The sequence below is a fragment of the Neomonachus schauinslandi genome, chromosome 4 (genome assembly GCF_002201575.2).
Source record: "Neomonachus schauinslandi chromosome 4, ASM220157v2, whole genome shotgun sequence".
NCBI lineage: Eukaryota > Metazoa > Chordata > Mammalia > Carnivora > Phocidae > Neomonachus > Neomonachus schauinslandi.
This window is the reverse complement of record NC_058406.1, coordinates 26,713,577-26,728,017: the sequence shown is the minus strand read 5'-3', so window position 1 is coordinate 26,728,017 and position 14,441 is coordinate 26,713,577. Positions and strand designations below refer to the sequence as shown.

At 41.6% G+C, this 14,441-nt stretch overlaps 1 protein-coding gene across 1 annotated transcript in view; it reads left to right on the top strand.

Moving 5' to 3' along the window:
• KIAA0319L (KIAA0319 like) overlaps positions 1-14,441 on the top strand; it is a 94,474-nt gene that overhangs the window by 24,282 nt on the left and 55,751 nt on the right. Inside the window, exon 3 of the mRNA XM_021684203.2 lies at positions 3,948-4,477. Within this exon, the coding sequence (XP_021539878.1) occupies positions 3,948-4,477 (530 nt within the window). The remainder of the gene's footprint in view (positions 1-3,947; positions 4,478-14,441) is intronic.

Here is a 14,441-nt window from a genome sequence, read left to right as displayed (position 1 = left end):
CATTTATTTCAGTGATAGGGTTTCTCTCCTATATGTATTCTTTTTTTAGAGGCAGGGGAGGAGCAGAGGAAGAGAGAGAATCTTAAGCAGGCTCCACTGTGGAGCCTGATGCGGGGCTCAGTCTCACAACCCTGAGATCATGACCTGAGCTGAAATCAGGATTCGGTCGCTTAACGGGCTGAGCCACGTAGGCGACCCTCCTGTGTGTCTTTGATGACTAATAAGGGTTGAGCTCTTCCTAAAGGCTTTTTCACGTTCATTACACCAATATAGTTTCTCACCAGTATGGAGTTTCTGATGTTGTTCCACCATAATTGAGTTATCCCTGAAAGCTTTTCCACATTCATTACATTTAAAAGGCTCTTCTCCACTATGTATTCTCATGATGAGTAAGGGCTGGGTTCTGAGCAAAGGCTTTTCCCAGTCTTTACATATTTAGAGTTTCTGACTGGTATGAATTCTCGGATGACTTAAAAGGATAGAGTTCTTTTTGAAAGCTTTTCCACATTCATTGCATTGATGGGGTTTCTCTCTACAGTGAATTCTCTGATAGTAATTGTTGAGTCCTTCTTGAGAAATTTCCACATTGAGTACATCTATAAGGTTGTTCGCTTATGTGGATTTTGTGATGATTTAAAAGAAATGAGCTGTTCATAAAGGCTATCCCACATTCTTTACATTAATGGGTTATCTCACCTATAAGATTTTTCTGATGGCTGGGCGCCTGGGTGGCTCAATTGGTTAAGCGACTGCCTTCGGCTCAGGTCATGATCCCAGGGTCCTGGGATCGAGCCCCACATCGGGCTCCCGGCTCAGCGGGGAGCCTGCTTCTCCCTCTGACCCTCTCCTCACTCATGCTGTTTCTCGCTCGCTTGCTCTCCAATAAATAAATAAATAAAATCTTTAAAAAAAAAAAGATTTTTCTGATGGCTAATAAAGGAGGAATTATATTTAAAGATTTTGCCACATTACAGTGCTGCTTCTCTGTGGAACTTCTGTTCTCCCATTCCAGGCCTGTATCAACGATGACACCTTATGTTCACTCTTCTGGAGCTGATCCTTCAGAAATACTTTGCTTTAGGACTGATGCCTTTGTTTCAAACCAGTACTCCTAGACTGTACAGGCACCCGGCAGAGCTTTTCACACCTCCACCCAGGGCTCTACCCCTTGCTCCAGTTGGGCAATTAATTTTGGTTTGAAAAAGAGAAGCCCCTCAGATGCCCATGGTTTTCCAGTATCACATCCCTGTGCATGTCCACTGAATGTGTCCAGGTGTCTCCATTCAGTCTGGGTAGAGCTCACAGCCGCATGCCTAAATGTCAGTGATCCCTGGATGTGTACTCTTGGTAGTCTTGGAGCCCTCAGTCTCCTTAACTGTTCTCTTAGGTAAGGGCAGAAAATCCTGATAAGCCAATGGTTCCGGAGTCTAGAAGTCCAAAATAAAGGGTTGGTACCTTCTGAGACTCTGGGTAGAACACTTCCTTGACTCTTCTTAGTATCTGATCGTCACTGTCAGTCGTTGGTGTTCTTTGGCTTATAGCTGTGTTGCTCCAGTCTCTGCCTCTGTCATCACATGGCCTTCTCCCTGTGTGTCTCTCTAGGTCATTGATTTTAGACTTTTTTTATTTTCTAAAATAAGCATTTAAACCTATAAATGCCCCTCTAAACACTGATTTTAACTGCATCCCATGAATTTTTATATGTTATGTTTTCATTTTCATTCAGTTCAAAATATTTTCTAATTTCCCTCATGTCGTCTCAACCTATACTTGGGGTAAATTAGTATTCAGTCAAAGATTGAAAGGGACCATTATCCAGAATATGGGAGCTCTTTCTCCTTTGTGTCGCTTCCTCCTTTTTGGTTGTTTATTCCAAAATTCTAGGTATCATAGTCACCTTAAACTCTGTTTCCTCAACTCAGCAAGTCTGCCCTAGTCTGCTTGGGCTCTCCTTCCCTGTGCCACTGTCTGGAGCACGCTTCCATACAGAAAGCCAGGGTGGTCATAGGGCTTACCTGTTTGTTTCCTTCCTCTTTGGGATCACAGTCCTAGACCACCTGTTGTTCATTGTCTAAAAACAATTGTTTCATATAGTCTAGTTTTCTAGTTGCTCATGGTGGGAGGGCAAGTCCTATGGCAATTTCTTCTGCAGGGGCAAAAGTGGATGTCACAGTACATTTTAAAAATTAAATAAAATAGTGGCTTACAGAAAGGTGCAGGTTATTTTCATCTGTGTGGACCTCTTCACTATGTTAAATGTGAGAGAATTATTCTGCGAAGAATGATGGAAAGTTGATGTAAAGGTGGCTGACAGTAGTCACTGATGTAACCATTTATTGATTTCAACACAGTCTGTATACTCAGCTGTTACCAAGATTCATACCATTGGTTACTGTGTAGGAAGGTGGATGAGGATATGAGGGGTATTTCTGTAGCTCTTGGTAGCTTCATTTTTTTTTTCGTAGTTGCTATTTCTTCATTTTTCTTAAGGAAGTTCTATTTTTTCTAGGTTTCTAAATTGCCTTGTCTGATGTTAGGTCTGTGCCAATGTCTCTCTCTTTTCTTTTAATGAACAATGGCAGATTGGCTTCCACAGCCCCTGCTCAGTAATCCAGAAGCCTGCCTTTATTTTCCTCTTCTCTCTCATTTGACTGGTGTCCACATTTAGTCTGCTGGACATTTTATAAATATTTCCTGGGAGTCAGGTTGGCTTTCACTGATTATCACATTGTTGCTTTGGTTAGTCAGAGCCCCCTTTCAGTTCTGTGTACATGCAGACATGATTATCCATGTCCTCGGTGTTTTGATTCTACTGCATATTTTCTGTATGTAATTTTAAAACATATTTTATGTTCTAACCCCAGGGCCAGGGCTAGGGTGAAGAAAGAACACCTAGGGCACAAAATTTAAGGAGGCACTCGCTCTCAAGTTTGGGTAAGCCAACTCTATACTTGCATGACTCTGAGAGTGTGCACCTCCTTAAATTTTGTGCCTGAGGCACCTATCTTGCCTCACCCTGGTCCTGACCCTGTATAACCCTGACCATAGTTGGGTACAGATACCTCTATAACTAAGACCTTAAAATGAACTCTGTATAACAGCTTTCATTTAGAACATGCTTTGACTTTTCTACATCTAAGAAAACAGAAGTGAGATAATACTTCAGGAAAGTTAATGCCATGCCTGAAGTAATTCAATAGCCCAAGAGTTTATCCAGAAGCAACATTAGCTAGAATTTTGGACCATGTTATTTATGTTAACCACAGTAGGTCACTATTGTACTTCTGTTCCTTTATTTCTTATCATGACATGGCTTGTCAGTAGGAAGTTCATTCTAGCAGAATCCAGCTCATGATTAAACTTCTTGGTAATCTGACTACTGCTCTGGCTGATACCATGATGTGCAAAACTGCCTGACTCTGGCAAACAGTTGGTTAGAAAACGGATGAACCTTTAGCCTGGAAGAGGTTAAGAGTACTCAGTTTGTGTTGCTGCCAGTTCGGGGGTGGGGGCGGGGTAGTTATTCCATCCAGTTTTGCTACCTGTTCTTCTGGTCCCATAGTGGTCACACTCCCTGAGAAATGCCAGGATGTGAGTGGAAGGTCAAGTGGTGGGACTCCCCCCATCCCTCCATACGCTTCTACCAGAATAGCTGTTTTGTTTTTTCTGTTTCATGAACTGGAGTTCTGTATCAAAGGTCTGTGTGGAACGGACTCATTGAGAAGGGGAACCAGTGATGAACCGTGGGAGCAGTACTTCTATAAGCTAAAGTATCCTGAGCCAAAAAACACTCTATTTTGCTTCTTCTGTTCCACTTACTAGACAGCTTTCCCACCCTCTTAAAAACCACTCTTCAAAATAGCCTTAAATGTTGGTGTTCAGGGCTCTTTACAGAGCAGTAGTCTGTTTTTATTACATCTTAAAATGTTTTCATTCCTTGTTTTTAGATGCCAGTGAGAGCAGGTGCCAGCAGGCGAAGACAGAATTTGGAGTTGGCCTGAGATCTGGGGGAGAAAATCACCTCCGGCTTCTTGAAGGAACCCCCTCTCTCCAGTTGTGTTGGGCTGCCTGCTGCCAGGACCCTGCGTGCCATGCCTTTTGGTGGTTAGAAGGGATGTGCATTCAGACAGATTGCAGCAGGCCCCAGAGCTGCCACACTTTTAGGACAGACTCTTCCAATTCCATGCTGGTATTTTTTAAAAAATTCCAAACTACAGATGATTTGGGCTTTCCACCTGAAGATGATGTACCACATATTCTGGGTCTAGGTTGGAGCAGGACATCTTGGAGGAGACAGAGTCCACCCAGAACTCCACTCAGACCCACTGTATCTTCCAGGGACCATCAGAGCTTAACCAGGAAGCTTTGGAAGAGAGATAGTCCCAGTGAAGAAGTAACTACACATATGGTGACACAGCATTCTGAAATGAATGACTCCAAGGAAGTAGGTTATCTGAATACCAGTGGTTCCGCAGAGGTAAGCACATTTTAAATAAGGAACAGAGAAACTTAAATCTGCTTTTACATTTGGCACACATGAGCAGTGAAGTTGGTGCTTGTGGGCAGCACTCAATGCTGAGGAGTGTAAGTATAAAGCTGCCTGGTGTCGTCTTTCTGGGTGCTGCCCAGATGTACAAGCATAATTGGACCTCAGAGACGTTCACTGCCTGCAAGTCTGACCATTGTTTTGGTAAAAGCAGAAGTCTGCTCATTATCTAGTCTAAGGTGGTTCTTAGACTACAGGTAAGTGCAGTTGTGTGGTGTCTGTCTTCACCAACAATTCCGCAGTATTTTCTGCCAGATTGCAAAACACTGGATAGATGTAGTTGCATTCAAGCTGTCCTCCCTCTTCCTCATCTCCCACGTGTAAACATAGTCCTTATGGGGTGGTTTCTATTCCAGTCGAGGTAGCCATTCCTGGCACCACAGACTAAGACCTGACCTACTGGGCTAGGGAGCCAGATGTGGCCATCAGCCAAGAGGTCTCTGGGGTGAGTCCTTACCAAGCTTTATATGCCAAGGGGGATACCACCAGTAGAGTTTATTCTGCTTATTTTGTTTCTTCATTGTGGATCTTCCTAGGCAAATGATTAAAAGGAGTGACTCACTCTGTGCTCAGCCTCCCTTGATTGCTGTGACTTATTTTTGTATTTGTTTTGTCCTAGTTGTCTCTATCAAGTTGAAGCCAGAGGAGGGACGCTACTACATGCCAGGCACTATGTGTGCTAATTGTTGTTCAGTGTCATTTTGCTTAATTTCCATAGAAGTATTTCCAAGTTGGTATTATCAGCCCCATTTCCCTAGTGAGGAAACCGAGGTCCAAAGAGGTTAAACAGTTTGTGCAGCTAATGAATAACAAACCTAGAATTGGAACCCAGATTTAATATTTTTTTTGAGAATTTTATTTTATTTTATTTTATTTTTTGGACCCCAGATTTAATATTAGGAAAAAACCTTTCAGTGCAAAATTAGAGATACAGTCTTAGATTTAATATGCCCATAAACATTTAGACATCTGTTGTCAACATGAGGTCCTTTTCTAAGCCCTGGAGATACAAAGGTGAACAAGATGTGGTCCATGCCCTTAGGGAGTTGACAGCCTAATGGAGACTCAGACACAAGTGTGTAATTACTGCATTAGTAGAGTTATGTACACAAAATTAAAAAATCTTAAAAAAAAAATATCCCTAGTGCTTAGCTTAGTATAATACCTTGCACATAGTAAATGTGCAATAAATATCTGCCAACTGACTGAGCCACCCAGGTGCCCCTAGGCACTAGGGATATTATAGTAAACAAGAGAGACATGATTTCTGCCCCAGCAGAGCTTATGCTCTGGCAAAAAACAGACAATACATTTATAATAATTAAATAATTGTAAGTTTGATGTGGATTTGAGAGGATAAGTGCAGAGTTCTATCAGAGCATCCAAAAGGGACCTAATTGAGAATAAGGGGTAAGATTTACCCTAAGTAAAGAAAGTGTAAGTTGAGACTTGACATAGAAAGAGTTTGGAAAAGAGGCAAGCAGAGTATTTTAGGCAGAGAGAAAACAATTTCAAGGTTTGTTGGGTGCCGCAGAGCATGGCAAGATCAGGAAGTTGAGAGAGGCTGGTCTTATTGAACAAAGTGAGCCAGAGGTGAAAGAGGAGGCTTGTGAGCTGTGGAGAGCCTTGAGGCCTTCTTAAGATACTGGTTTTTATCTTCAGATCAGTGAGAAGTCATTAAAGAATTTTAAGCAGGGGATAACTTGATCAGATATGTTGCTGTGTGGTGAATAGATTGGAGAGGGGCAAGAATGTATGTGGAGGAATCAGATAGGAGGCTCTTCAGGCAAGGGAACCATTGCCCTAAAGAAAGGGTTTGAAGATATGGGGAAGGGGATAAACAAATCATTCCTTAGAGCAGTGGTTCTCAAACTTCAGCATCCATCAGAATCACCTGGAGGCCTTGTTACAAACAGATTGCTGGGCCCCAATTCCAGAGTTTCTGATTTAGTAGGTCTAGAGTAGGGCCTGAGAATTTGCATTTACAACACGGTTCTGGAGTGCCAGTGCTGCTGGTCTGAGAAGCACACACTGAGAACCACTGCCTTCCAGGGCAAGCGGGTTAGAATCCAGCGCAGAGGATCAAGATTAGCCTTAAGCAGGAGGAGAGACATCTTCATCATGATAGGAAAGGAGAGATGGGTGAATATGTAGCTAAGGTGGGTTTATAGTTTAGTAGGAGGGAATTGTGGTGGTTCTAGTCACATGCCTGTTCTTCTGAAGTGGGGTAGATCATTTCCTGAGAGTAGAAGCAGAGATAGGTGGAGGGGGCACAGGTAGGTAGGGCAGGAAAATCAGGTTTGGAGAGAGTGATAAAGATCTGAAACAGCCATTGTGAAGGGTAGGAGACGGCCAAGCAAGTAAGGAAATAGATTGGTGGTAGCACTGATGAAGGAGATTACGAATTTATAACAGTGGTACCTATCTCTGCAGTCGCATGAGTCTCCGCAGTAGCTCTTGGCAACCCTGTCAAGAAAAGGCTGATAGTTTGATTTACCCAAGGTTGGAACTTTGCCAGTCTTGTGCAGGAAGAAATTGGGGTGTGGAAATTGGAAGTTATTGTCAAGAGAGTGGATTAAGGAGAGACTATAAGAAGAGGCAGATGTGGGAGGGTCTGACAGAGATATGATAGAGTTTGGCATTCAGAGGTTTCCATCATGGGAGGCAGATATAGGGGGTACAATTTAAATGTGTGCTCTGGAAGACTGGAAGTAGTCATCAGGGGATGGGATATTTGAATTTAAGATTTTGGAGGTGGAGAAGTTCTGGTGATTATAGGAGCTAGGTGTAGCTATGGAAGAGGGTTGCTGAGGCAGAGTAGAGTAGGAATTAATTGGAGACAAGGAGCTCAAAGAACTCGGGAAGCTCAAAATACATGTTACATGAGTTATCCATGTAGACACGGAGCTAGACTTTAAGGATGATGATGATGATAGCAATAGCTAATGTTTACTGAGTGAGCACTCACTATGTGCCAGGTACTGTTCTGAACCCTTGACATGTTTTAACTCTTAATCTATACAAGAAATCCTATGAAGTACTATTAACCATCTCTATTTTATAAACGAGGAAACTCAGGAAAAGAGAGGTTAAGGAGCATGGCCAAGGCAGCAATAGCTAGTATATGGTAGTACCAGGACTTGAACCCAGGCATTCTGATTCTATCCAAAGTCTGTCTGCTTAACCCTATTACTCTTTAGGCAGGGACTTGGGGTAAAGAGGAGTTTTGAGAGCCAGATGTCAAAGCCCTCATCAAAGTAGGAGGAGGATTGAGGCAGTGGGGAGGAGGCTAGCTGTGGTGAGAGTTGAATTGCATCTAGATGGCAGAGGGGAGAGGTTTTACAGAAAAGCTAGAAGAGGAATGGTCTGCAAAGGGCATTGGGAAGGGGAGCAAATAAAATACAAACCCACCTTCAATCGTGAATTATGGGAGAGTAAGGAGCCCTCAGATTGCAGAGCTACATGGGAAATAATATCCTCAGGGAAGGGCACGCTCACAGTTAAGAATAGGGGGTCAGGGACCACTTTATGGGCATGGGACCTGTGTAGCTATACAAGTCCGGACACTTAGAAAGGCCCTGTTCTTGGTTTAATGCTCTGCTGTCATTGTCTTAAAATCCTTTTTTTTTTTTTTTAAGATTTTTAAAAATTTATTATTTGAGTGAGAGAGCGAGCATGAGCAGGGTGAGGGGCAGAGGGAGAAGTGGGCTCTCCGCTGAGCAGGGAGCCTGATGCAGGACTCGATCCCAGGACCCGGGATCATGACCTGAGCTGAAGGCAGACATTTAACCGACTGAGCCACCCACGTGCTCCCATTGTCTTGAAATTCTTAATACTTTTTGAACAAGGGACCCCACATTTTCATTTTGCACTGTACCTTGTAAATTCGGTAGCCTGTTCTGCAGGAGGTGTAGGCAACAAAACATGAAATGACTGAGCATCTAGGTGATTTTTGATCATGGAAGATAAATTCTAGGTGGTTCAATGGAATTTTGGGTGAGAAAGAAAAGGAAGTTAGGTCTCACAGAGAGGAAGTATAAGTCATTTAGGGAAAATATTGTGGTGTAGTAAATGTTTAACAATTGGGTATTCCCTCCCCCCACCAAACAAAAACAAAACAAGTCCTGAGTTGTAGATGTTGCCAGTTCCCATGGTGTAAATAAAACCACCGTGATCAGTTTGGAGCTGCCAACATGAATCACTGAATAGAGAGTTGGGAGACATGGGCACAGCCAGCTCAGATGAGCCAGTTCCAGCACACTTCCAGATAATCGTGAGCAGTAAAATGAGAAATAGACCAGTCAAATGAGAAATATGGTTTATGTAGGCCTGACAGTGTCCTGGAAGATGGTGGTAACTCAAATTTGGGCCTTAGAGAATTCAGGTGTACCCTGGAAGGAGGATCCTGGGGTTGTGTTGCCTGGGGAATTCTTTTTCTTCTTGTTCACCTGCAGTGGACAGTGGCAATAAATTGCTACTAGTGAACAGGATCTGGAGTTTTATGGTCTAACAGGGAGAGTGGGTAGACATGGGGGGAGGAACATTGAACTTGAATTATGAGCCCCAGGAATGGGAGGGGGCCTTTGTGCAGTGTTGCACTGAGGCATTATGTAGATTGGCATCACTTGCTGAGAACTGCAAGCACTGTTAAAAAATAGGGCAAAGTGAAGTCTTCAGTTCCAGACAAATTACGTTTGACTTTATATGCCACTTTTAGGAGCTTGATTCTTATCCTGAAGGCCATGGATAACTCTGTAAGAGTGGTAGAACCACCTTGTGCATTCAGAATAATGAACTGGTAGGCATTTCTTTTAGGAGAGCACTTGCAGTTCAAATTTCTGCTTAATGCGCTAGGGAGAGAGAAAGAAGTGTATACACTGCAGATCTCTTTCTAATGAGGGATGGCTGGCTAGCAGTACTAGTTTTTAGTTTGTACTGTTTGCACTAAGGTAGGTCAAGCTACTCTGCATCCAAAGTGGTAAGAAATCATACCCTAAATTGCTCTTGTTTTGCCTGAGAGGCCTGCAATCCTGCAAAGGCATTGGGTTATCAGTAGCATTCTTCATTCCTTTGGAAACATACATATATTGTATCTAAGAGCAGGTATTATGGACCCTTTGCAATTCCAAAACCACCCCAACCCTCCACTCCCCCATTCTAACCTTACATGACTGGCTTATTGCATCGAGAGAAAAACTGGGCAGCCTGCATCCTTGTTGTGTGTGGGTGTGCAGAAATCCCTGCAATTGTACTGTTCCTTTCTCACAGTTATTAGTGCCTGAACTATAATACCTTTTCCTTACTTTTTCCCCCATAACTGCTCACTTTCTGCTCTAATCTCCTACGTATTCTGGTTCTTTTATCTGTTTATCTGGCTTTTACTATGGGAAATGAATTTGAAAATGTGTTTGTTGGCTACTTTGCTAACTTAAGAAGCAAGAGGTGATGAAGGTTTTGGTGTGGATTGGTTAACAGAGCCTTGCTAGCTGGCACAACTTGAGCCATGTTGGAACGAAGTCTCAGAACCAGCTATCTCTTAGCTAACACTCCTGTCATCCCTCCACCTTTCTGACTTCAGGGTGGCCTTAATTTCTGCAAGGAGACTATGAGGAGACATAACTTTGTAACTAACAAAGATAAACCCTGTCCTGTTGTCCATCCTCAGCTTCAGTTGCTGAGAACTGGTTGGGATGTGTCTTTAAACCCCACTGGTTTTGCTGGTGCAGGAAGACACTGTTTTTACTGTAGTAGGATTTTTGTTAATGACAATGGTAGTTTTTGTTTTATTTTAATACAGTTGTGTCTCAAATCAAAATGTGTTGAAAGTCCAATTTTTGTGAACCATTCTTTAGTATTAAGTAGTCACCTGGGTAGCATGTGTATTACCAAGGAGGGCCCCCTACCTGGACTATGATGATATGACCCTGATAAGTGTGAACATCCTGTGTGGGCCCTGTAGGCTCCTGATTCTCAAAACGGTAGCTTGTGATGGAGGTTTTTCGGGTCATCTTGAATTATGGTGTTAATCACGGGGTTGGCTTGCTTGATTAGGAGAGGGTAGCCCCAAGTGGGGCTGGGAGGAAGGGAGAAGGAAGAAGCGGGAGAAGGAGGGAGGGAGAAATGGCAAGATGGAGAAAGACAATGTGTATAGAAGCCTTGCATCATTCTGAATAAAGCTTCTTTGAAGATGAAACAGGTGTAGACACCTGAGGCATGATTATATGACTTATGGTTAGTTCGGAATTAGGTCGGTTATGATTTCTGTCAAGTGTCAGAAAAAATGGCCCAAGGAAATTTCACCCAGGTTTCAACTTTATATCATCCTCTACAAATTTTCATTATTACTTTGTAGTTTCTGAAGTAAAATCGTTTGCTCCATATCTCCTCTTCCTGCTTCTTTAAAAATTAATAATAATAATAAATAATAAATTTTTATAGAAGATTTTATTTATTTATTTGACAGAGCGAGCACAAGTAGAGGGAGTGGGAGAGGGAGAAGCAGGCTCCCCACTGAGTAGAGAGCCCAACGTGGGGCTTGATCCCAGGACCCTGGGATCATGACCTGAGCCGAAGGCAGATGCTTAACTGACCGAGCCACCCAGGCGCCCCAAATTTTTTCTTTAAAAATAAAAATCTGCCTGCCTTGCTTAAAAATATTTATACTCTTCTTCTATTTCTGGGAATCTATTCTAAAGCAGCAATTCCTAAATAAAGAGCTTCACACACAATGATGAGATGCTATTTATTTAATTAAAAAATGGAAGCAGTTTGTCTAATAAGGGGAAAGTGGGAATTGTGCAACCATTAAAAATGCATTTTTGGTTGTATGAACGGCTCTTTTGTTACTCCCTCTGCTTTCCACTCCAGCCACACCGAATGCTTGCTCTTCTATGGAGACCATACTTCTAAAAAAACTGCTTTATTGAAGTGTAATTGACATATCATAAACTGTATGTACATGTTTAAAGTGTACAATTTGATGTGTTTTAACGTATATGTACCCATAAAACCCTCACCACAAAAAAAGTTAATGAGCATATCCATTACCCCCAGAGTTTCCTCCTGTCCCTTTATAATCTGTCCTTCCTACTCCCTCCCTTATCCCTAGGCAACCACTAATCTGCTTTAGCTTATTATAGATTTTCTAGAATTTTTAAATAAATGGAATCATACATTACGTACTCTTCTTTTTAACAACTCTATTGAGGTATAATTTCTATACCATAAAACTCACTCCTTTTTTTTTTTTTTTAAGATTTTTTTATTTATTTGACAGAGAGAGACACAGCGAGAGAGGGAATACAAACAGGGGGAGTGGGAGAGGGAGAAGCAGGCCTCCCGCCGAGCAGGGAGCCCGATGCGGGGCCCGATCCCAGGACCTGGAATCATGACCTGAGCTGAAGGCAGACGTCCAACGACTGAGCCACCCAGGCGCCCCAAAACTGACTCCTTTTAAGCATACAATTCAGGGATTTTATTAAGTATAGAGTTGTGTATTATCCCCACAATCCAGTTTGGTAACATTTCTGTCACCCCAAAAACTTCCCTTGTGCCATCCCTACTCTCACTCCCAGCCCCAGGTATCCTCTAATGGGCTCTGTCTGTAAATTTGCCTTGTCTGGACTTTTCACATAAATGGAACTAGGTAATACATAGTCTTTTGAGTCTGGCTTCTTTCACTTAACATAATGTTTTGATGTTCATCTTTGTTGTAGTGTGTGTCACATACTACGTAGTATGTAGTTGGTTCCCTTTTATTGCTGAATAGTATTCCACTGTATGGATATATCATTTATCTATTCACCTGTTGATGGATGTTTGGATTGTTTCTGGATTTTTGGCTACATATAAAACTGTTAGAAATGTCTATGTAAAAGTTTTTGTATGGGGATATGCTTTAATTTCTCTTGGATACCTGGGAGTGGAATGGCTGGGTCATATTGTAGGTATACATTTAATATTATAAGAAACCTCCAAACTGTTTTTTCCAAACAGTTGTACCATTTTACATTCCCATTTTACATTCTAGGTGTTCCACATTCTCACCAAAACTTTGTATGGTGAGTCTAGTTTGGGACATTTTAATAGGTGTGTAATAGTAGCTCATTGTGGTTTTTCTTTGCATTTTCTTCATGACTAATGATGTGGAACATCTTTTCATGTGCTTATTTGCCTTTCATATATTTTTTGGTAAAGTGTCTGTTTATATTTTTCCCCATTTAAAAAAACTGGGTTATCCTCTTACATATGTATTCTGCATATAAGTCATTTATCAACTATTTGATTTGTAAATATTCTCTCAATCTGTGGCTTGTCTTTTCATTCTCTTGGCAGTGTCTTTTGAAAAGCAGATGTTAATTTTGATGGTGTCCAGACAGTTTTATCAATTTTTTTCTTTATAGATCATGCTTTTGGTATTGTATTTTAGAAAGATTTTCTCCTAACTTTTCTTCTAAAAGTTTTATAGTTTTTTTTTTTTTTTTTTTTTTTTTAAAGATTTTATTTATTTATTTGAGACAGAGAATGAGAGACAGAGAGCATGAGAGGGAGGAGGGTCAGAGGGAGAAGCAGACTCCCTGCCGAGCAGGGAGCCCGATGCGGGACTCGATCCCGGGACTCTAGGATCATGACCTGAGCCGAAGGCAGTCGCTTAACCAACTGAGCCACCCAGGCGCCCCTAAAAGTTTTATAGTTTTAAGTTTTTAAATTTAGGTCCAGAATGTTTTTGTACATGGTGGGAGCTATGGATGGAAGGGTTTTGTTTTGTTTTTTGCCATATGAATATCCAGTTGTGCTAGTGCCATATTTTTTCTATGCTTTCTCCACTGGATTGCTTTTCACCTTTATTGAAAATCAGTTTACCGTATGTGTATGAATCTATTTCTGGACTCTATTTGTTTCCATCGTTTTGTTTATATTGATATATTGTCTGTATCAACACACTACACTGTCTTTTTTTTTTTTTTTTTCTTTTGAGCAAACTCTAAGCCCAGTGTGGGGTTTGAACTCAGACCCATAGATCAAGAGTCGTATACTCTACCAACTGAGCCAGCAGGCGCCCTAACACTACACTGTCTTGATAATGATAGCTTTGTTTTTTTTGTTTGTTTTTTTTTTGGTAAAGATTTTATTTATTAGAGAGAGAGAATAGGCACAAGCAGGGGGAATGGCAGAGGGAGAGGAAGAAGCAGGCTCCCCACCGAGCAGGGAGCCCAACATGGGGCTCAATTCCAGGACCCTGGGATCATGACCTGAGCTGAAAGCAGCCACTTAACCAACTGAGCCACCCAGGTGCCCCCATAATGATAACTTTGTAATAAGTCTTTAATTCAGATGATGTAAATCTTACAACTTTGTTCTTTGTTATCAGACATTTTTTGGCTATTCTAGGTCCTTTATATTTCCATATAAATTTTAGAGTCATCTTGTCAATTTATTTTTAAAAAGCCTTCTGGGATTTTGATTGGGATTATGTGCTGTAGCTCAATTTGGGGAGAATTGATAGCCTAATAATAATAGTGAGTCTGCTGATCCGTGAATACGGTATATCTTTCCTTTTATTTACATCATCCTTAATTTTTCTCAGCAATGTGTTGTACTTTTCAGGCTACAGATCTGGCACATATTTTGTCACATTTATCCCTCAGTATTTCATATTTTTGGTGCTATTATAATTGGCGTTTTAAAAATTCAGTTTTTATGGGACGCCTGGGTGGCTCAGTCGGTTAGGTGTCTGCCTTTGGCTCAGGTCATGATCCCAGGGTTCTGGGATCGAGTCCCGCATCGGGCTCCTTGCTCAGCAGGAGCCTGCTTCTCCCTCTACCTGCCACTCCCCATGCTTGTGCTCTCTCTCTGACAAATAAATAAAATCTTTTAAAAAATGTTAAAATAAATA